General features: G+C 36.1%; 1 protein-coding gene across 1 annotated transcript; it reads left to right on the top strand.

Moving 5' to 3' along the window:
* Window positions 1–12,798: 12,798 nt before the first annotated feature.
* On the top strand, window positions 12,799–17,751 carry LOC104226342 (probable E3 ubiquitin-protein ligase ARI2). Its single transcript, XM_070159129.1, has 6 exons — window positions 12,799–13,003; window positions 14,271–14,303; window positions 14,392–14,671; window positions 15,120–15,189; window positions 16,114–16,656; window positions 17,461–17,751. Exons 1-6 carry the CDS (start codon window positions 12,878–12,880, stop codon window positions 17,567–17,569), a joined length of 1,161 nt encoding a protein of 386 aa, XP_070015230.1. The 5' UTR covers window positions 12,799–12,877; the 3' UTR covers window positions 17,570–17,751.
* Window positions 17,752–23,965: the final 6,214 nt, after the last annotated feature.

The raw sequence follows: 23,965 nt of genomic DNA, 5'->3' as shown, positions 1-23,965 counted from the left end.
AACCCTGTACCTCTCGCATGCAAAGCGAGCGCTCTACCATTTGAGCTACATCCCAATTACTTGGGTGAATATAGTCCTAAGTATATAATTTTATCAACTATATATAGTTCGAGTCGAAGATAATATTGGATGCAGTTGCACCCCTGCCAGAAGGTGGATCTGCCTTGGGCCTTCATTAGTTCGAGTCGAAGATATATTAAGGAATTTTTATCTCCTATAGCAAAGGTTAACAACTTAATTATGTTAAATAAATACCATTTAAAAAAATTATATTCTATAGATACATCTTAATGTTTATAGCAAAATATCTAATTTTGGTTACCTCGTAACCCTAAGCCACTAAATACGCTATTCAGTTACACTATTTTCTTTTTCTCTCTACTTTGATACATGTCATTCTCTTCCTCTATTCCCTAAAAACACGATGCTCAATCTCAAAATTCCTATCACCCACATCACCTACGTTCTCTCCGATCCCAATTACTATTTAGAGTGGTTAATGATTAAAGTTTTCCTTCTCCAGTTCATGCCGATGCACTGCTCAAGGGTACAAATGTAGAAGGTGTCGACGTTTGTGACTCCCGAAATAATAATGTTGTTGGTGAGCATATTTCCTTCAAGGAACTGGTATCCGGAGGTGCTTCCCCATTGGATCTGATAGTTGTTACATTATGCGAGGAGAATGCAATACCTGGTCTGTATTTTCTATGCTGCCAGAAATTAGGCTTTGTTCTCTTCCATCCAATCTCAAAGTTTGGTGGATCGTGCTTCACAAGCCCAGTTCTTGATTTTATATCGTGAATTATCTCTGACTTTCTTCGTTTCTCTATTGGGAATTTTTCTAGGCTGATTGTTGTTTCTGAAGTTGGTGTGGGACTGAGGAAATTGGGGTCTAAAGAGTCAGGTGTGGGATTGTATTTTATTGTATCCATTTGTCTTTTTTTTCATTGTATTTCAATGTATCTCGTTGTATTCTATGTATTTCACTATATTCACTGTCTCGTTGTATTCCATGAATGTATTCATATATTTTTTTAATTAATATAATTTATGTATTCAGATGTATTATATAATTTCTCTGAAGATTGCTATGTTTTTGGGGTGTTTTTCGGTTGAGAATCTTTTTTATAACTAGAAATACAAAATTTGTGTGTTATAATTGAGTTTGTTGAGTTATATTAGGAGTCTATTATGTTAATTGATTTACTTTCCATTTAAAAACAATGTAATCCCCTGTTTCACGTCGTGAATACAGTTGAATACAATAATCTGTCCAGTTGTAATCTCATGTTTCACGCCATGAATACAGTCGAATACAACAACTGGACTTCCCTGATTCACGCCTATTTTTGCTATTGTATTCATGAATACAGTAGCTTAAATACATCTAATACATCTTATAACAACAGAAAACGTATCTACAATCCGTAATATAACAAATGGTATCTATAGATAGCTAATTACCACTAAAAGATAGTGCTTTATGAAAATTTCTCATATATTAATAACTGAATGAAGAATAATGTGACAAAATGGTCCAAACTTGATATCCTATGCCTTCTTTTTAGGTCTCTTCCTTGTTTTTGGATCAAGATCACTCTACAATGATATGAAAAATGTTAATTTTCCAGACTTCTGAAGTATAAAAATGCTATAGCTCGGTCCAATATGTGAATGGAACAAGAAGCTTTACTCTCGAGAAAATAAAGAAGTGAGTTCTTTGTTTTAGCATTAAACTAGTGAAATTAAAAGAATTAAGTAAACTGATAAATGATACTTTTATAAATTTATCAGATAAAATAACTTTTCATTTTACGAACATAATACTAAATTCTATAATTAAATAAATCACAAATACAAATCTTTTCAATAGAATTATTTGTGGAATCTTTGAAGATGAGAAATTGAGAATTTTCTCCAATCCAAGTCCACCAATCATATCTTGATGATCACAGAATGAGTGGGCATATCTTTTCATAATGAAATCTTTGTAAAATGGTTAAAAGTTAGTAGTGGCGTTAAAAATATTGTTAAGTCCTATATATATGTTTTTGTGTACAATACATAGTAATAATAATTGGGCATATGAATAAATGGCAATTAGGATGAAATCTAATTTTCTAGGAATGGCTTGACAACTCTCATACATGCATGAAACAGGGTAGTTTTCATAATTCTCAAAACCAGAAATTCTACTAACAGTATATGTATCTGATAGGGCATGTGCATTTGGGCAGGCACTCACCCAACAGTATCATCTATTGAATTAAAAATTTGCATAGGTAAAGCTGGGCGTCCTCAATTCTCCTCCTTTCACATTTCTATTGTAAATGTAAATGTAAATGTAAATGCATATTCCTGACCAAACAACTAAAGCGTGGTAGAATAAAAGTGCATCAACCCCTCCCTACTCTTGCAATACTCAAAGCAATTAGTCATGAACTGCTAATTCTTTCTCGAATAGTAACCTTTTCCATTTATATCTTCCTCACAACTTGAATAACATGATGAGACTTGATAGGGATAAGTAGCATGATGAGACAGACATTCAAATTAGGAAAAAATACTAAGATGATAAACCAAAATATTCTACGAAACTAAGGAAAAAGTCGAAAACCAGCAAGAAAGCTACCATGAGAGCTCCAGTATGTTATGATACAGAACAGGAACCAATGCTATGCAAAGATTCTTTTATATTTGTGGAAGTCTGAATCTTCACTCGCACATCTCCTAAGGATAACACAGTAATCCCCCATATTCTCTATCAAAGTCACATACAATTTTATATACATCCTGGCTCCCATTAAGTAAAAATATAATTGAAATTCCATTCACAGTTAATACATTAAGCTAAATTGTAGGAATCTGCTGGTGGCTTTAAAACCATTGTAGAAGGGAATAGGCGGACGCTATCTCAATGCAATTCAGATGACTCTCTTAACATAATTTGTCATTATAAAGTTGAATGCAGATTAGTTGCTAGAATGTAAGAAATCATATAGAGATGTGGCCAAGTTGTTTAAGGATCAAATCCAAATAGCTGTATCATCTGATAAAAGTAAGAAAAATAATAAGCAGTGAATAATTAACAGAGCCAAATACTGAGTTAACTTGAGAAGAATTTAGAGGGATTAAACTGTTAACTACCTAAATAACAACAATCACTCTATACTGAAGTTCTTGATAAGTAGAGCTGAATTTATTTAACTTTTCAAGTCCTTGTTCACATTCAAATAAGCATCGATAGATTTATCGAGAGATCACGAGAGAAACAATAACGGATTTCTCAGTTTATGGTTTAATTCTTGACGATAAGTGTTACATTTATGAACTTCTAAAAACTTGGTATAAGATTCTTGATTAGATATCTGAACATAACACATGAAGAAACGTAAATGAGCATTATAGCTTTGGGGCTTACCTTTTCCAAAAAAAAAAAAAAATTATGAACCGCATCTTTCCCTGTCTAATAAATCCAATGAGGGAATAAACCTCGACGCTCAGTAACTACTACATGAAATTTTTTTAAAATGAACTTAAAGGCATGTAAGTTGGGCAGACACCATTATTTAAAAAATAATATATTCATATACATATAGATCATACGTGCATAACCATTGTGTATATATAGGATATATGAGGAAAGAAGGAAATAGCGGATTTGGTATTCTAACCTGTTTTTGAAAGAGTACAGGAGGACCACCCACCATGGGTGAGCTAACTTTTTAAAAAAAAAAAAAAAGAAAAAAAAGTACAGGAGGCTCTAACAGCAAGACTACCCTGCAATTGAGGTGCAGTTGACATGACTTGTATTTGCAAGAAGACGATTATGTGTTACCTCTTAATTTTTGAAGCGTAGTTGCAAACAATATTGCTTCTTTTTCAGGCACTGTCATATGACAATAGATCTCACGGCTTTTGTCACCACAAGCTTCCTTCATCTTTTTTTTGATAAGGTAAATTGTATTAATCAAAAGGGATAGAACTCCCGTGTACAAGAAGTATACAAAAAAGTAGAGAATTTACAACAGAACATGATTCTCTACAAAAGAAGCCCAATCTTCCATACACGTAGGTGCTATATGGGTGCACCAGAATGCGATTAAAGATAAAAGACTATTCCTAAGGTGAGAAAAACTAGACTCAATCCCCTCAAAAGCTCTCCTATTTCTCTCCCCCCAAACTATCCACATGAGAGCTAAGGGGGCGAACTTTCACGCCTTTTGCTTTCTTCTTCGACGGGAACTGGCCCAGCTGTATAGCATTTCCTTAACAGTGCTAGGCATGACCCATTGAACTCCAAAAAAGCACAAGATTGCTCTCCACAGGCCCGCTGCAACAGGCCAATGCAGTAACAGGTGATCAACTTCTTCCCCTGAAATTTTACACATGTAGCACCAACTAACAACTGTAATTCCTCTCTTCTGCAAATTTTCAGCAGTCAAGATCACTCCTCTCGCTGCTAGCCATGCAAAGAAACACACCTTCGTGGGCATTTTAGGAATCCAGATTGATGAGCATGGAAAAGTGGCCTCATCTCTCACCAGCATGCTCTGGTAATAAGACTTTACGGTGAACAGACGATCTACACGCAGCCCCCATCTCTAAGAGTCGCTAGAAGTGTGTGTCCTATGTTGGCCATATAGCAGTGCCAACAAATCTTGGAGTTCTGCAATCTCCCAATCTTGCATGTTCCTTCTAAATGAGAGGTCCCATACTATGCCCCCTCCATGCTCCTTGCGAATCTGTTGGACCAACAATTCCTTCTGGTTTGAAACTCTGTAGACGTTGGGGAAAGAGACCTTCAGAGTATCCTCTCCACACCACCTATGATTCCAAAAGCTGATTCTTCTTCCATCCCCCATCCTATAAGTGATGTTTTCATTAAAGTCTTCCCAATTCTTCATGATGCTTCGCCACATGCCACACCCAAAGGTGATGCGATTGCCTTAGTCCTCCAGCCCCCTCTCGTGGAATCGTACTTTTCTACTATGACCTCCATCCATAAAGCATGATCTTCTATCCCGAATCTCCACAGCCACTCTCCTAACAAAGCTGTATTGAATACCCTAAGATCTTTTACTCCTAGACCCCCCCCACTTCTTTGGGGAAGTGTCTGTCTGCCAATTCACCAGATGAAACTTTCTAGTTCCATCCGCCGCATCCTAAAGAAAATTCCTTTGAAACCGCTCCAGTTTTTCTACGATGCTCACAGGAGCTTGCAGTAGGGACAAGTAATATGTGGGCATAGACGATAAGGTGCTTTTAATAAGCACTTCCTTACCGCCTTTTGATAAGTAGCGTTTCTGTCATCCTGCTAATCTTTTTTCCACCCTTTCGATTACCGGGTTCCAAACCGAAGTATCCTTGTGCAAATCGCCCAAAGGGAGGCCCAAATAATTAGTGGGGAGAGAGCCCACCTTACATTTGAGAACGTGAGACAAAGCATTAATGTTAGCAACGTCACCCACTGGAAAAATCTCACACTTGCCAAGGTTGATATTTAGGCCTGATACTATCTGGAACCACTGCAGGACATGTTTCAGGTAGGTCAGTTGCTCTATATCTGCGTCACAGAAAACCAGTGTGTCATCCGCAAAAAGCAAATGAGAGACTCTTCGTGCACTGGGTACCCCGATTGGAGCTGAGAATCCTATCAATAAACCTCCGCCCGCCGCGCAATCCATCATTTTACTCAGAGCGTCCATCACTAAAATGAATAGCATGGGTGATAGTGGGTCACCTTGCCTGAGACCCCTGGAGCTGCCAAAGAAACCACACGGGCTACCATTGACCATAACAGAAAATCTGACTGAGGAAATGCAGTACTTTATCCATCCCCTCCATCTAGCCCCAAATCTCATTTGCATCATGATGAAATCCAGGAACTTCCAATTCACATGGTCGAAAGTCTTCTCAAGGTCCAACTTGCATAGTAAGTCGGGTGCTCTATTTTGCCTTCTGGAGTCTACCAATTCATTTGCCACCAAAGCTGCGTCCAGGATCTGCCTTCCTTCCACAAATGCATTCTAGGAGGACGACACTGTCACGTCAAGAACCCTCTTGAGCCTATTGGATAGCACTTTAGAAATAATCTTGTAAATGCTCCCCACTAGGCTAATAGGCCTGTAGTCCATGATAGAAGATGCACCTTCTTTCTTAGGCACAATGGTAATAAAAGAAGCATTGATGCTTCTCTCGAAAACACCATTCAAGTGGAAGTATTCAATGGCTTGCATTAATTCCCCCTTCATGGTGTCCCAAAAACCTGGAAAAAGGCCAAGGAAAAACCATCAGGCCCAGGGGCCTTATCACTAGTACAACTCGATACAACCTCGTGCACCTCCTCCTCCTCGAAAGCCCTCTCTAGCCACTCACTGTCTCCCTCCCATATATGGTTGAACTCTATTCCCTCTAAAGTAGGCCTCCAGCTAGCTTCCTCCTTGTACAATTTTTCATAAACCCCACTATCGCCCCTTTGACCTCTTCCTCTCCCTCCATTCTCACCTCATCCACCACTACAGATTGTATGAAATTCCTCCTCCGATTTGCAACCGCAGCCCTGTGGAAAAACTTGGTGTTTAAATCTCCTTCATCCATTTCTCATACTTAGCCTTTTCATCAGCAGTGCTAGTAGTTGTGGGTTCAGCGGGTTTCTATTCAATCAATGCAAATTCCAAGTCCATCAGGCCTAACACTATTTCAACATCTTGTTTCCACTTCTTGTAGTTGCTACTAGTTAGAGTTTCAATGGAATTCAACTGAGTAGTCATGTTGTTAACAGCTGTATAAGCAAACAACACAAAATTAGCTAAAATTATGGGCAGGAATATATAAATCAAAAGAGTCAAAGACATTCCTTACACCCCCTCCTTTGGGTAGAAGATGCAATTGTTTCCCCTTTTAAAAAAAAATAAGGAGTCTTAAGGCATTCATTGCATCCTCACCTTTAGTCAAGAGATACAAAACCTCCCCTTTATTATCCAAGAGTACAAGGCATACATTATGTCCTTCTTTTAGGTAAGAGACACAAAACCTCCTCTTACAACAACTTATCCTTAGCATTAATTTAGCGTCACTAGTAAAGGACAATTTAGACATGATGGATTGAGAATATTTCAATGACTCAAATAAGCAGACCACTTTGGTGGAAATTGTCTATTAATCATAACTCTCAATCTATGTATTAAATGATCTCACATGTATATAATATTAAGAACTTTTCAGTGACTCCAAATAAATAGACCACTTTGGTGACACTATTTTTTCATCACAGTTTCTTAGTTATACATGTTAATACATGCGATGAAACACCCATATAATTTAAACCTTTCAGTTTACTTTTTATATTAATTTGAATCTATCTCTGACTAAAGTAATAATAATAATAATAATAATAATAATATAATAATGATATCGCTAGAAGCTCAATATTGTAATTACGTTAAGCATTAAACCAACTAGACAAATTTGACCCCAAACCAACAGCGTCCATTAGCTCTTTGAACATAAAGGTTCACTGCTTCCTAGCAAAACTAGTTTCACAATAATGTCACACCACTTAATTTCCAAGTTGTGTGTGTGGATTATATTTATTTACTAAAATAAACTAACTAAGAAGGCATGATCAGTAAAAAGAAAAGAAGCATAAACTGATTCAAACAAATACATCTAACACGAGCCAATCGCTAGCGGAAAACTCAAACGACCCGCCGCCGCCGTAATCCACAAACCAAAAAACAGCGATTTAAGCCTTCTTTTTTATAAGACAGATTTTCAATAAAAGGAACCAGTGCATTAACTCCTGCTTTGCACAGTTATTATTTCTGCCGTTGTTGAAAAGACCACAATGTACAAGATCTTTTTTCTTTTAATAGTCGAGGTGGAGCAGTTGTCTAATTCACACTAGTTATTCATAACTTTTTCCATCGTCGTCTGAAAACCGGTAACAGACTATGTACTAGGAAACTCAAGATTAATTCATTCATCTTAATCCCTGATTATGGTGGCTCTGATACCAACTGTAAGATAATTAATCTATAGGCATAGCAGAGATTAAGACACAATCATACAGATATAATATCATAATCTTGAGTTAGAGTCTAAGAAACTATACCGTTAAACTCCATGGATCCAGCTGTCGGCAGCGACAGCAAACGGCGATTAAGCCTGAGACCAACTTCCACAATCCACTAGCTACGCGCTCTCACAGTCCGGAGAACTTGACTGATGGGACGTCTATCGTTACCACGTATTCAAGAAGTAGAATACGCTAGAGTTTTCTAATAGCTAGGGAAAGGGGAGTTGACCTCTATTTATAAAGAGTGTCTACTCATCACAGGCCAATAGTTATTGGGCCTCACTTATCCACACACACGATATTTAATATTAGGCCTTTTATTTATGTACCACTTGGGCCACATCATTATCCTTTCAGGCTATAACCAATTAACATAAGTCCAAATTCCAACACATATCACTAAACTATAACTAACTTTAATTTTGAAGACATTGTTGTCGAAGTTTGTTATCATTTTAAACATAAAAGTAAAACAGCATTCTTGTTCTTCATATATGGCTAAAAGGCAATAGTATGAGGAAATTGAAAAACTTTAGTTCATGATCACATTTTAGTATGAGGAAATTGAAAAACTTTAGTTCATGATCACATTTTGGTGGGGTTTTTTTTTTCCATGATTACTACATTGTAGAACCAAAGTTAGAAGCATATGTTACTTCAAGCAGAAAACGATAGTGTAAAGAAGATTGGAAAATATCAGCTAAACTATAACATTAATTGAAAGACTTTGTTGTCGAATCTTAACACCTTTAGTGATGTAATAGGAAAAAAATATGGTAATAGTATTTCAGAATGTCTAGACCAGTAGTTCTGAACTGTGCGAAAATCTGATTAGTGAAGAATATTAGGAGTGTACCTCAATGTCGTTTTGTATTCCTTGTTTGTCAATACCTATACTCGTTGTGCTGGCAGATTTGTTTTGTCGTCATATTCCTTGTGTGTCCAGACCTATATTAGTTGGGCATCAAACATGATTTTTTTCAAATACAATTAGATTAGTCAAATATCACATGTTAAAACGAAAGCGTGGCGTCCCTTCAAAATGTTGCATCTCCTGATTTTCCCATGTTATGAAGCCGTCAGCGGCATGCATCTTCTTCAAGACTAACGGAACATAGAACTCCCAAAGTTAAAAGTATTTTCTTTTTTCAATTCTAAGTCTTTGCCTTCAGATGTGTAAATATTTTGGTGATATATTCCTACAGGTAGAAGCCTTGACTCGGGAATATATTCTAGACAACATTGTTTCCCACTTGCCAATACCTCTTGAAAATAAGCCCATATTTTATCACCTCTCTGTTTTCCAGTAGTAAAAGTTCATCTGGACACACAAACATATTAATTAGATTAGTCAAATAAACCAGGAGAATTGGTAAGCATAATCGGTAATCATTCTTCGAAACGGAGTACATACCAATATATGTTGGGTGAACGTGAACCCAACTAGTTAAAGGGATTTTTTCCGTTGAACAGTTCATGGTTCGTAAAGTAAGTACCTCGTGGGTAAAGAAGGGAGACATTAGCCGAGATATTGTTTCTTTCAAATAAATAAAATCTGTACAACAATGAAGGTCAAGGTAGTACAGAGAAATTGGAAGATATAGAAGGGGAGTAATTAGGGGAAAAGGGAGTATACAAGAATCGTTGAATAGATGGAGAAGTAGTGAGAATTTTAAAGAGAATCGGTGAGAATTTTAAAGAGATTATTGAATTGGTGTGAAGCAGTTTGGGTGTACTTTGACGTGGAAATTGAGTTTTAAAAGGGCAAAAAATCTTAGAGTGTTTCCTAGTAAATGGGAACTCCAAAAAGTCTTTGAAGATAGCTTGATCAATTCGGTGCAGTTGTAATCTCTTCAATTGCCTCTATTATGATGTCGTTGATACACTACTTAAATAAGTTTTAGTATTTGAAATTTATTTAACGTAAATTATAAAGAAAGGTAAGCCACACTTTTGGAATGTCAACCAAATTGCTAGTTTAATTTGGAGGTTGAGAAATTTTAACCAAGCGTATAGATCTATGCAGTAAGGATACATTGGTGAGAGAATTTGTTCCAAAATATTATATTGAGGAAAAAAAGGTAATGAAATCCCCAAGCCTTCCTTCACTATTTAAATATTATTCATTATTAATATTTATTAGTAATTGTATTTAGAGAGTTTGGGGCTTACCTATATTCTCTTGCCAAATTCTCATGTTCATAATAATAGTTTATTAATGTAATAATTATTTAATATTTATTAATTCATAATTGGATTTTGATACGTTTGAATATAAAAAAAATTATAACATAATTTTCCTGCATTTTGTTCCGTTTAAATGTTGTTCCTAACTAATATTTTGAAGTTGTAATAGAATAATTATATGTGATGAATTTACGGAGTATGAGCTTTATTGATGAGGGGAAAAAATGAAAATGAGAAAAAAGATACATATGTTTTCTAGTCTAAAGATGTGCCATATAATCGATCTCTTCAAATACCAAAATTATATACAGGAAAATAGATAAAAATTAAATATTATATTTAGAGATTACTGGGCTTTAATGAGGAGAAAAAATAATTAAAAAAAAAATTCAAAGCGATAATATATCTCTATATCCAGAAGGTGTCATACCATCTCTTCTTCATGACTCTTCTCCTTGATATAACATTGCTATAAAATTTTATGAGGAAAGAAAGGAAATAGACAAAAAAAAAAAAAAAGGTACTAAAATACAGAAACAATCAAGTGTTTGGTGCAGATTTCTTTAACTTCAAGAAAGTATTCAAATTAATAAATTCAAACAAATTTGTGCATTCATAATTAGATCTAAACTAGATTTTCGATCTCAATGGCATTATATAACATAGCCAAACAATATTTTACAACAAATTAATGAAGAATTGCCCCATTAGTAATTTTTGTAGAAAACTCAATACGGGCATTTCAGTCATGACTTATTAGCAAGTAAGTGTTAAATTGTTTGTTAGAATTTACTGACTTTGCATTGTAGTTCTCCGCAATCTCTCTCTCAATATAGGATCCTACGAAACAGTCTTTGATATTTGATGTTCTTTTCCGTTGTCGTACATTTAATAATGACTAGTGATTCTCCTGCGCCATGGCCCTAGTATATCAACATTGAAACTTCTTCTAATTCTTAACAAATAAAACCACAAATTAATTAAGAACATAACCTTCACATAAAAATGTTCAGTGAATACGAGAGACACTAATTTTACTACCTGAAAACCTAAAGTTACCCAAAGCAAAAAGTGAAATAAAAAGAAACAAAAAACGTATGTAGTATTCCATTCTTTTTCTATGTTTATTATTCGTTTTTTAGGTTTTTTCTTCTTCTTTTTTCTATTTTTTTCCCATTCAGTGTACTTGTCCCCCCACCCAACAACCAATTCTTTTTCTCATCACACTGAATTTATTTTCTACTCCGAAGTAAATTCTTCAAACTTATTCGTATTCCTCAATAATTCCTCATACAATTTAAATATTTACACTCTTTATAGATAATAAAAGAGTAGAAGAAAGAACTAACATTTAGCATTTGGCACCATCCTCACGCTGTTACGCAACTAACATTTAGCATTTGGCACCATCCTCACGATGTTACGCAACTTCACATATATCTTCAAACGTGATCATGAGTGCTTCTGATCTTCAATTCATTGAGTTCCTTGGAAAAATGAGATTCAGTCCACATGTAGTATTCTTTTTTTTTCTTGATATAAAAGTTTGTAAAATTCATTAATTATGATAATCAAAATTTTGCTCACTATAAAAATCATTTAGGAAGTGATATACATCTTCAAAAAGCTATACTAATGAAAAAATTTGTTACCTGAGGCTGTTAAGCTCCTTTTGTAATGATCAATCTGGAACTATTATATCGCAAAAAATTTGTTCATTCAATTATCTTGACATCTTGTGTTCCCATGGCTAACATTTATACCCTTTTAATTAATATTGATTAACATTTACTGCTTTTCATTACTTTTTTCTATTATAATTATCCTTTCCGTTTCAACTTTTCATTAATGTGACAAATCCAGATTCCTACAATTAGTGTAGTTTAAAGATCATAATAAAGTAGGTAACGCACAATTCTAAATGCATTATTGGGCTTATTTACTAAATTAAAAATAAAAGAAAAAGACAAAAAATTGAGAAAAAAAATAAATAAGAATCCTATAGTCTAAGAGATATGCCACATCACTTTTGTTTTTCCAGCTCTTTATATATATATATATATATATATATATATATATATATAGAGATTTCACATCACCCAACTTCAGAATGTCTACCTTCCCTATGATTTTTTTTTCTAAACAAGATAAGACTAATATACAAAATAATTTATGAGCTTGATAATGCCGACGATAAAATCCAAAAGGATTGAGGTATTTTAAAATATTCCAAATTTTGCGATTTTCGTTGTTAATGTGACTAAATTTTAGTAATTTCACAACTGTAGTAGAAAAAATTAAATTATTCTTATCTTTACATGATAAAAAATAATTTGTGACTTTATTTAATAGCCGTATATATAAATAAAATCTTTTTATGAAAATGTGTCCTACTACTTTTGACCAATGGCTGCAAAGAGTTACCATACTACAGAAAACCTATATATAAGGCAAGAATTTTAACGGCGATATAACTCCACGAATCCTTCCTTTTCCTTTTCCTTCCCCTCGAAGTAAACAAGAATCAACAAACATAGAATTCATTAAAAAGATTCACGTTTTAGTATATATCTCTTTAATTTGGGGTTTCACTTGCAGTGGAAAAAAAATATGGAGGACGGCAGTGTGTATGGGAGCAGTGATGATGAATGTTACGATGATGAAGAATCGCTTGATGGGTTTACACTAGTTGAAGTAGAGAGTGATGGAGTCTGTCAAAAGCCTCCTTCATGCAAGGTATATACTATGATAAAAATTGTCAAAAGCCAAAAAGTTAGTGAATTCGGCCGAACTGTTAAAAAAGTTGTACAAATAAAAAATTTGAATCTAATAAATCAAATGGTTTGGGTAAAATTTGAAACAGTTCAATTCCTGAATCCGTCTCTAGCACCCTTAATTACCAATTTACCATCTTCATGCAAAACTTATCGTTTTCTGGTTTTCGAAAGAACACGGTGCTAAATGAGTCTCCCTCTTGATTAGATTTTCCACACCAGGACATAAAGCTAATTGGTGTGGGTTTAACTTAAGATGCCGTTGCCTATTGAACTGCGTTACTACAACAACAATAACCCAGTAGAATCTCACTAGTGTCCACGCTAGCTTGTGCATACCTCAATTAATTCCAGGGGTACATTCCACTGGTATAGGTATCGTGTCTACCAGGTGAACTGAGACCTCATGGTTCTTAAATCTCAAGCCACTTCATTGACCTGCGTTTACTACTATGTTATGTTTTATTTCCTTCACATTTCTTATGAGTAATTCATATTGTCTGATTTTCTTCTTTCTTCTGGTTTTGGTTGTAACTAGAAATACTCTTTTCACACACATGTCTCCATGTCACCTATATGTCACGGGTTAAGCCGTGGAATCAGCCACTGATGCTTGCATCAGGGTAGGCTGCTTACATTACACCCCCTTGGGGTGCGGCCCTTCCCCGGACCCTGCGTGAATGCGGGATGCTTTGTGCAGCGGGCTGCCCTTTTTTGGTGGTTTCAGCTGAGCCTATATTGCATCCACCTCTAAGAGTAAGCATCATTCAGTTCACTCTATGACAGGGTCAAGGACTCAAGTCCTGCAGCTGTGTGTGTTGAAAGGATCAAATGAAAAATTGGTACTAGTTCTTAAGCATTTCGGGTGATTAAAGATGAGAAAACATACTGAATAGTATTTTCTTTAAAAAAAAAGGAAGAGCGTTATTGATTCCTAAAATTATTTTTTGTTATTATGCTGGAAATCCTGTAACTGAGATTAGCTTCTGGCCAGCAGCCCACTTTTTAATTTTCGGCCATATGCAAGCATTTTCTACTCTCAAAAAGCTAAAAGAAGTTCTTTGAAGCAGTGAATACTATTTGCAAAGTGAGTGTACGAGGCATAGGGGATATATAATTACTTATAGGGAAAACATAGGAAGCAAAATGTCCCTGGATTGTGAGGTTGTCTGCTGTTTTCCTACTTAGGAATTTCTTGAATTCTTTATGCCTGCTTTTGGCTTTTGCAGGTAATCAGGAAAGAGTCCCTTTTAGCTGCACAGGTCAGCACAATTTTCCCAGAAAATCCACTTTGCAATATGGATAAATAATTAATGATAGACATGTGAAGCATTAGTATTAAACTTGCAGAAAGAAGACTTGCAAAGAGTGATGGACTTGCTATCTCTGAAGGAGCATCATGCACGGAGCTTGCTTATTCATTATCGATGGGATGCTGACAAGGTCTTTGAGGTTCTTGTTGAGAGAGGGAGAGATAAGTTATATGCTGAAGCGGGTGTGACACTGGAAGGAAAAGATGATCATTGTTCCACTCTGTCGACAACTGAAATGACATGTCAAATTTGCTTCGAAGATGCCCCTGCTGAGAAGACTGCTGCAATGGACTGCAACCATAGATTTTGCAATGATTGTGAGCATCTACAATCCCTTCCCCGAGCCTCTATCTCTGTAGGAGTATCTGTGTTTCTTTTATCTCTTGTCCCCATTTAATCATTATACTAGTGACACAGCATTCTTGTTACATGCTTTGGAGTTTGTCGTCCCGACATTTGAAGTTTCAGTTTGTATGCCTCACATAAGTGTGAAAGCTTGGTGGTCCCGTTCATAATAACCTAACTTTGAAATAACTGATGATTTCAAGTTTTCACTGCATATTTAATGGCAATAATAACATTTAGAATTTGTTTCTGTAGCAGCCCTATGGCTTTGTTGATTTTCTTTAGTGTGAAAGTGATTAGCACATCTTGAAAAGTTCAAGAGCTAGATTCATTTATTGCATTCATTAGTGTTTTCACTTTTCTTGTCACTCAAACAAACTATGGTGTAAGTTAAAAGTTCCCTGTACTTGTTTTATGTAGGTTGGACAACTCATTTCATTGTAAAGATAAATGAGGGTAAGAGTAAACGAATAACATGCATGGCCCAAAAGTGCAATGCAATCAGTGCAATGCAATCTGTGATGCGGGTCTCCTTCATTTATTCTTTTCTGCTTATATTCCTGGCTAACTGTTGATTTCTTAAGTTGTATACTGGCATCTTATTGAGGTCCAATTTTGGATAATATCCATCAAGCAGTGATATTTCAGTAATCCATGTTCTCAGTTCTTAGTCTAATGGTGCTTGAAGTGCATCTGATGCATACAAGGGCATCCAAGGAGTAGGAATCGATGACTTTATAGCAAGAAACTGTCACAAAAAAAAAAGGAGAGGGAAATGCCAACAGAGTTGCGAAACAGATAAGATGGGAATAATCTGTCCAGAGCCCAACAAAGAAAACTTGACCAAGATAGAGAAGCAGCAACAGTCCTGGCTATAATATAAGCAGAAAAAGGAAGAGGAAGAATAAGTTCAATTGTGGAGAGTGGGAAGAGAAAGAGACAGAGAAAAGAGACCATTTTTTTCAAGGTTCTAAAAGTTAAAATCCTAAGGTTATCCAGAGTTGTAGCTAATCTTTTGAGTGTAGGGTAATAGTTATAATACACCGAGAAAGAGAACTCATCCTTTCTTGGACAAAATTCACCTCCCTCCCTAGGTAGATGAACCTTATTTATGGGGGGGGAAAGAAGAGAAAACTCCTGCTCATCATATCAAAAATGGGTAATAAGTGGATTAAAGTGTTCACAACTAAGATCACCATCCAGGATTTAATATCTTAGACAAGTGAGCAGAAGAAAAACCAACAAGCTAAAAATTTGCCCGAGTAATTTCTCCTTTTTCAAACATTTTTTTTCACTTGTAGTAGTTAATTTGCTGAAAGAATGTTGGAAGCCAAATTATACCAGTACTTTCTCTCTTTCTGTTGCTTGTCCTTGTTGTGATATATATATTCAAATTTTCTTTTATACTTTGTAGTTGGTTGTGTGGTGGAGCTACTGGTTTGGAACACACATGGACTAACATTCGAGGTCACACTTGTGGCAGTTACAAAGAAGGGCAAGAGAAAAAGAAGACCGTCAACGATCTCTTACGCTTTACTCACTATTATGAGCGCCATGTGGCTCATATTGGATCATTGAAGGTTGAAGCAGACATGAAACAAAAGCTACATGTAAAAGTCTTGAAACTTGAATCGACAGAATTGCAATCAAAGGACTTCAGCTGGGCAGAAAATGGATTTAATAGACTCCTTCAATCAAGACGGGTCCTCTCCTGTTCTTATCCAGTTGCATTTTACATATTTGGTAAGGCACTGTTTGAGAACGAAATGACACCAAAAGAAAGAGAAATAAAGCAGAACCTTTTTGAGAACCTGCAGCAGCAACTTGAAATAAATGTTGAAAGACTTTCAATGTTCTTGGGAGAGCCATTTGCTGACTATCCTGAAGATAAGCTTTTGGAGACTAAAATGAAGATCATCACTCTCTCTTCAGTAACAGACAACCTCTGCAAAAAGTTGTGAGTGTGCATTATGTCTAATAAGCCGCTATGCAGTTTAGATACCGTCAGGATCAAGTATATTAATGCTAAACGAGTCAACCAAATTTCCCTTTGACTATTTATATTTTGAAATATCTAAAGATTGGATGTATTCAGAGTAAAAAATAGGTATTGTTACTGAAAAAGAGAGGTTTTTATTTAGAATCACAAGAGAGATTAAGCTACTCGACTAACTAAAAGCTAAAGGACAAAGTAGATGGCTCTAGTTCTTGAGTTTCCCTGAGGTGTAGAACTGCACTGCTGTATTCTTAATCGCACTTTTATGTCTTTTAACAAGACCCGGTCCCTAGCTGGTTCAATCGATTGATAGCCCGAAAACATATACCGTACAAATGTACAGACCAACTGGGTTTTGATTCCCTCACCATATCTCATGAGAAGCAAGCCCATCAAGCCATGTCTTTACCTGGCCTCGGAGGTTGGATTGAATCTCTTTTTTGAACCTTTTAAGAGTGGAAGGAGCGAAAATTTGAAAAAAAAGAGTAGTACTTTAAATGTGGCTCTCGACAGGAGAATCCGAAGAATTGCAACAATTTCCCAATTCTAATGAGTAGGTCCTCCGGAACCCAGTAAACAACAACAATTACTTAGGATCAGCTAGCGATTAGAAAGAAGTCTTCGGGTAAGTGAACTTGGTAGTTAACCCTGAAATGCAGTTGGAAAAGGCAAGGATCTCTTCTTGAATTGTGTAGAAACAAACTGATCTGTATTGATAATGTGTGTATCAATTGAAGCTTCATTCTTAGATTTGACTTCTTGCAGGTATGATTGCATTGATAATGATTTGCTGGTTCCTCTACAGCAGGAAACTCACACCATAGCTCATTACAGATCCAAGGGAGTGGATAGAGCATCAGAACTTCCTAATTGACATTCTTAATTGTTGCAGTTACACTCTTAAATTATTACATTACATAGTGAGCACTCTCAACTAGAGGCAGGAAAATAACGCGGGTTGCTTTCCTCATAAGTGGATCTAAAATTATACACTAGAAAACTGCATCCACTATTCTTTTGTGACATTTGGTATGAATTTTCGTCAAAAAATATCTTATATACTTTTAGCAAATTCTTAACTATACATTGCACACACATGCACCCCCGCCAGAAGGTAGATCCGCATTTGTCCACATATATTAATAACTGACTGAAAAATGATGTGACAGACAAACTGGTCCCAACATGATAAACCATGCACCATTGAGTAATTTAGAAAATTTGAGGATTTGGATTTGGTCACTTTTGTTTTGTGAGGGTTCATCCTTCAATATGCAGCAGCTGCTAACATGAGGTGTAGGGTCCTGCCTCTCTTGCTTCATGTCATGTACCTTTCATGGCACATGGTAATCAGTATTTCCTTTAGTTAATTGCAGAACTGGTTGTCCAAAAAATAGAAGGATCTACAGGAGGATTCTATCTTTCGTTCAATTTTTATTTTTTTTGGGTGTGTGCGCGTGGAGATTATGTGGAACAAAAAATAGGTTTTGAGGAGGATATTACTTTGTCGAATTCCAAAAAACAGTATATTATTCAACCTCTGGGTGGGGAAAAGAATTGTTAGAAAGTTGAAGTTTGACATATCAAGTTTATATGTCAGCATCTAATAAATATCTTATCCACTGGAGTGAAAGTATATACTCACTGCAAAACTATTTGGATTTTTTCGCTTATCAATTTGACAAATTTTCAAATTTTGAATCGGATTATTAATTGATTTGCTTGAATTAAAATCTAGATATCCAAAAATGACGTGAAAAACACAATGAGTTGTAGTTGTTTAATGTTAAATGATAAAAATTTACCTTTTAAAATATTAGTCAAATTCACTTTTGCTCAGATAATTACAGGTGACAACTTTTTGTAATAGATAAAAAAAATTGTCATTCAAATAATAAAAATTACTTTTTTCAAATTTTTAAAAGATAAAATCACTTTTCAGAAGTATGAGAAATAAGGGTCATTTTGTTCTTGTTATTGAGAAAATTAGAGAAACCAAAATAGATTGATGATATTTTTTATTCTTCCCACTGAAAAATCGAACGCAGGCTAATAACAATCACAAGACCTCCAAATTAATAAATGAAAAGATTGAATGGCTCCACATATTTAAGCCTCCGTATAACATATTACAATTTACAGTGAAGATAATATAAATAACCAATAAGATTAACAAAGGAAAAAAAAATTCTAAGATTAACAAAGGATAACTAAAATACTTTTTTCTTCTCCCCTAGAGGGTGCACAAATCAAATAGGTTTTTTATATGCAAAAGTATTGCACAAGCGTTTCCATGAAATGAGTGTAACTGATAAAATGAGATGTAAAATTTGGATAAACTCATTTAAATGAGATGTATAATATAGATAAACTCAGCTGAAAGGGGTGAATCGACTACGATTACATTATGAGTTCTAAAACTCACAGTGTAACTATGCAATCAAATTTTAAATAAATGAATGTTTTATAAATAGAATGTATATATAATCCTGTTATGAAATAAAAGCAATTTGGTAAAATAGAAATAAGAAAGAGAGATAGAAAGAAGAAGTTTTCCCTCTCTTCCGGTGTGTCATTTCATTACCATTTACACAACCTTTTATATGCTAAAAATGTGAAGACTTACTGCTGTAAAATAATGTGTGGGATGCAAATAAAGTATGAGAATTCATCCATAAGCTATTCACACACATGGGCATCCATATCTACAAACTATTCATAACAAATCATACTTTATAAATTATTCACTAACAACTTAACTATATTGCTAGAGATTAAGAAAACGAGTAAAGTAGTATAGTTAGATTGTTCCACGTGGAGGGTGTATGGGCCCACATATATCATCATGTATACGTTTCGGAAATACAGGGGGTTCAATCCCAACCTTAGCTGTTGATGGTCTAATAACCAATATTCCTTGAGAACAAGCAGCACAAGAGAGTTCTTTAGATTGAAGAATCTTTTGATTCTTTAATGTGTGCCTATGTGAATTCTCAATTACTTTATGCATCATATTATAATCGGTATGGCCCAACCGGTCATGTCAAATGATAAAATCATTAAAACCGGTAAACTTCTTGTTTACTACAGCATGTGATTCAACCATACTAATACTTGTGTGGTACAAGCCAGAGAAAAATGCAGGTAACTTTTCATGTACATATCTTTTTCTCGCTTTTATTGTAGTAATATAAAGGTATTCAACCTTTCCTTCATTGGCAATCTCCACATTGTAGTTATTTTGGCGAATAGCTTTGAAATTCAATAAGTTTTTTTGAGACTTACTAGAATATAAGGCATTATTTATAGCCAATATTATTCCACCATGTAGTAATAAACTCGCTTTTATAAAGCCTCAATTAATTTTGTGAGTTATCGCACTATCTAGAAGGCATATATCTTTATTACTCATCTTGGGTCCAACTGAAGATTGGAAAATTTTATTTTTTTCATCAAAACAAAAGTACATCATAAGAAATACGAAAAACAAATAACACTATAAGATAACTTAAGGTACTTGAAAATTAAAACAACTTAAGAAAGAACAAGACAATTAAAATACGAAAACAAAAGGAACAATATATTCCCCAGTAAAGTTAACAAACTTCAATTTTGATCCTCAAAGAAGTCTTCAACTTCTAAATGAGTAATATCATCGAGGTCTTCAAAATCATCATCTTTAAAAGTATGATTTGCCTCGGCATTATCATCATATTTGTTTGAAGGCCCTGCCTCAGCATCATTTCGAAAGGTCAAGTGCGACTCCACCGGGGTACTAGCAGAAGAGGCTCTAACATTATATATTTTTCTTTTGGTGGCGTTTTGATAAAGCCTGACAAAATATTCAGGCGCACTACATTCATGTTTCCAGTGACATTTCATACCACATCGATGATAGTTATTGCATTTTTCTCTTGAAGGATTATTTTGAGAACCCATATTATTCTCCCATTTAGAATGACCACCACGATGACGATTATTACATCGTCTCTTGCCAAGCCCACATACATTCATATGGCCCTGATAATTGTTTTGTCTTCTTTCAAACTTATCACGTGTTGCTACCATATTTGCTTCTATGAATGAAACAGATCCAGTGGGACGAGCTTCACGATTTTTCATTAAAAGGGTATTTTGTTGCTCAGCCACCAGAAGGCATGCGACTCAGAATATTTTTTAAAACCTGTATACGATTGAAATTAGGTGTGCCCGATTTCATAGGCTTGAGGAATCGCCTTGAGAATAAGTTCAAAATGGACCGGGCTCGAGCCCGACGGCGGAGTTCAAAACACAAAGATTGAAGTGCTCGATGAACACTGAGGCCAAGTGTGACCAACCTCTAGATAATATCGTTATGGTTTTATAATAGAATGAGCGAGATTCCAGCAGTGGCCCTAAGATCACGACGTAAATTTCGGAACGGATTTGTACTAAGCAGTTAGACAGTTGTCCAATGAGATTCCCTACTAAAAATAGAAATGTACCTTATTTAGGACTCCCATATTATATAAAGGGGAGTCCATTCATTTGTAACATCATCAATCATTGTAACGACCCGACTGGTCGTTTTGAGTTTTTGCACTTTGCTCGCCAGTTCTCGGGCATGACTTGCCCCGTGTGATGTATTATGACTTATGTAAATCGTTGGTTTTGGTTTTCAGGGTAATCAGAATGAATTTGGAAGAACAATTCACAGTTTGAAGCTTGAAATTTGAAAGGTTTGACCAAGAGTTGACTTGTTTGTATATGATTTCAGATCGGAAATTTTATGATTTGGTTAGTTCCGTTGAGTGCTTTGGGACTTAGGAGCCGGAATGCATTTTGGAAGCTCATGGAAGGTTTAGGCTTAAATTGGCGAAATTGAGATTTCGGCGTCTTCCGGTTGATAGTGAGATTTTGATGTAGAGGTCGGAATGGAATCCCGAAAGTTGTAGTAGTTCCGTTGTGTCATTTGGGATGTGTGTACAAAATTTCAGGTCATTCGGACGTAGTTTGGTTGGGTTTTTTATCAAATTTGAAATTCGAAAGATTTTGGGATCTTAGACTTGAATCCGATGTGTTTTGGTTGAACCGATGTTGTTGGAAGTGTTTTGAAGATTGGTATAAGTTCGAATAAGGTTATGGGACATGATTGTGCTTTTGGTTGAGGTCCCGAGGGGCCTCGGGATGGTTTCGGATAGTTATCGGGAGGTCGAACTTGGAGTTTTGCAGCAGAAAAATTGCTGCTTCTGTTGTATCCGCACCTGCGGATTGGTGACCGCAGGTGTGATGCTGCTAGTGCATAAAGGAGACCACAAAAGCGGAGATCTTGACCGCATCTGCGAGGCCGCAGGTGCGATACCCGGGTCGCAGATGCGGAATCTGATGGAGTAAGTGAAATCCGCAGAAGCGAGTGTTTTTCTGTAAAAGCAGAAGCACATGTGCTCTTATGGGATCGCAGGTGCGGAAGTGTTGGGTAGAATGTAACAAAATGCCCCTTCGCGATTTTTCAGCCATTTGCTCACCATTTTGTGCGATTTTTGGAGCTCCAAGCTGTGATTTCAAGAGAGGATCAAGTATTTCCAAAGAGGTAAGCTACTTGGGATTTATACCTTGTGTTTATGGTGATTATTTCATTGGATTAAATCATGTATCTTTAAAACCACAATACAAAATTAATTGTTACTCAGATTTGAGAGTAAACAGTTTGGCGCCCACCGTGGGGCTAAGGATAATAGTGATTGTTTCAGTATTGATTTTGATAACACACTTTATTTTCACACTTGTTCTTGTCAAGAATTTTTGTTCTCAGGTTAAAACATGTCAAGCTCTCAAAACACACCCGTACATGGCAACGATGGTCTTGGATTTCATGGGAAAAATGATAATGTAATTGCTCCAGGAGATGGGTACCATTGATTAACCCTGGGGAAGTGCCGGTTGCCGATCCAGTCGACGTTAGTTCGCACATTGCTTTGAATGCAGACTTAGATGCAGACCCGAGATTGAGTGTAAGCAGGGAAGGCTGATCTGGTGGCCAAGGAACACAGGGTGTAGGAGACGGGGGAGTTAGTCTCCAAGTAATATTCGAGATGCTACAAGCTCAACATGCCACTATTGCTCAGCTTCAGAGTCAACATAGAATTCCGAGTGTGGTCGAGCCAGAAATCATTCGTCGTACCGAGCCAGTACCGGAAAGGACGAGCGATAACGGATCAGGGACTGATCCTACAATTATGAAAATGCTCGATGAGCTCACCAAAAGAATCGAGTCAGGAGAAAAGAAGATCAAAGATAATGACAAAAAGGTGGAAACATAAAACTCCTGAGTTGATTAGATATCGAGGGCATCCCCGATCTTAAAGGGTTTGGATTTAAAAATGTTCGTGCAGAAGCCTTTTCCTCATAGTGCAACCCCGAAACCCATTCCAAAGAAGTTCTATATGTCAGATATACCTAAATACAATGGGACCACCGATCCTAATGAACATATCACTACGTACACGCGCGGGATAAAGGGAAATGACTTAGAAGACGATGAGATCGAGTCAGTTTTGCTGAAAAAGTTTGGGGAAACTCTATCAAAGGGAGCAATGATTTGGTATCACAACTTACCACTGAATTCCATCGATCCAAATAGATTGACGGGTAAAGCCCCGAGGGATACCAACAGGGAATGAAGGTTGAACAGAGAACGATATCAGCCATATATCGTAGATCGGAGAAACAATGGTTCGGGGAGCATTCCTCCTCAGAATGATCGAAGAAATGATCGAGGGAAAAATTCTTGGGGACTTATGAGTAAGAGTGGTTTTGATAAACATGTTGATCCCGTAGAAGTACCTCGATTATCGGAGTATAATTTCAGTGTTAATGCATCGGGGATTGTATCGGCTATCGGAAGGTGGCCTAGACCTATAAATACCAATCCTTCTCAAAGGAACCCAAACTTGGTGTATATCATGGCACACATAGCCATAGGACCGAAGACTGCAAACAACTGAGGGAGGAGGTAGCTCGATTGTTCAACGAGGGCCACCTTCGAGAGTTCCTCAATGATCGAGCTAAGAATCACTTCAGAGAAAGAGACACCAACAGAAAGAATGAGTAAGAAGAACCACAGCATGTCATTCATATGATCGTTGGCGAGGTCGATGTTCCACAAGGGCATGTATTCAAACGTACCAATGTGTCGATCACCAAAGAAAAGCGGACTCGGGGTTATGTGCCCGAAGACATCCTATCATTCAATGACGAAGAAGTGGAAGACATTTCTCAGCCACACAACGAT

Source organism: Nicotiana sylvestris, chromosome 10 (genome assembly GCF_000393655.2).
Source record: "Nicotiana sylvestris chromosome 10, ASM39365v2, whole genome shotgun sequence".
Classification (NCBI taxonomy): domain Eukaryota; kingdom Viridiplantae; phylum Streptophyta; class Magnoliopsida; order Solanales; family Solanaceae; genus Nicotiana; species Nicotiana sylvestris.
This window is presented reverse-complemented; position numbering and strand designations above follow the sequence as displayed.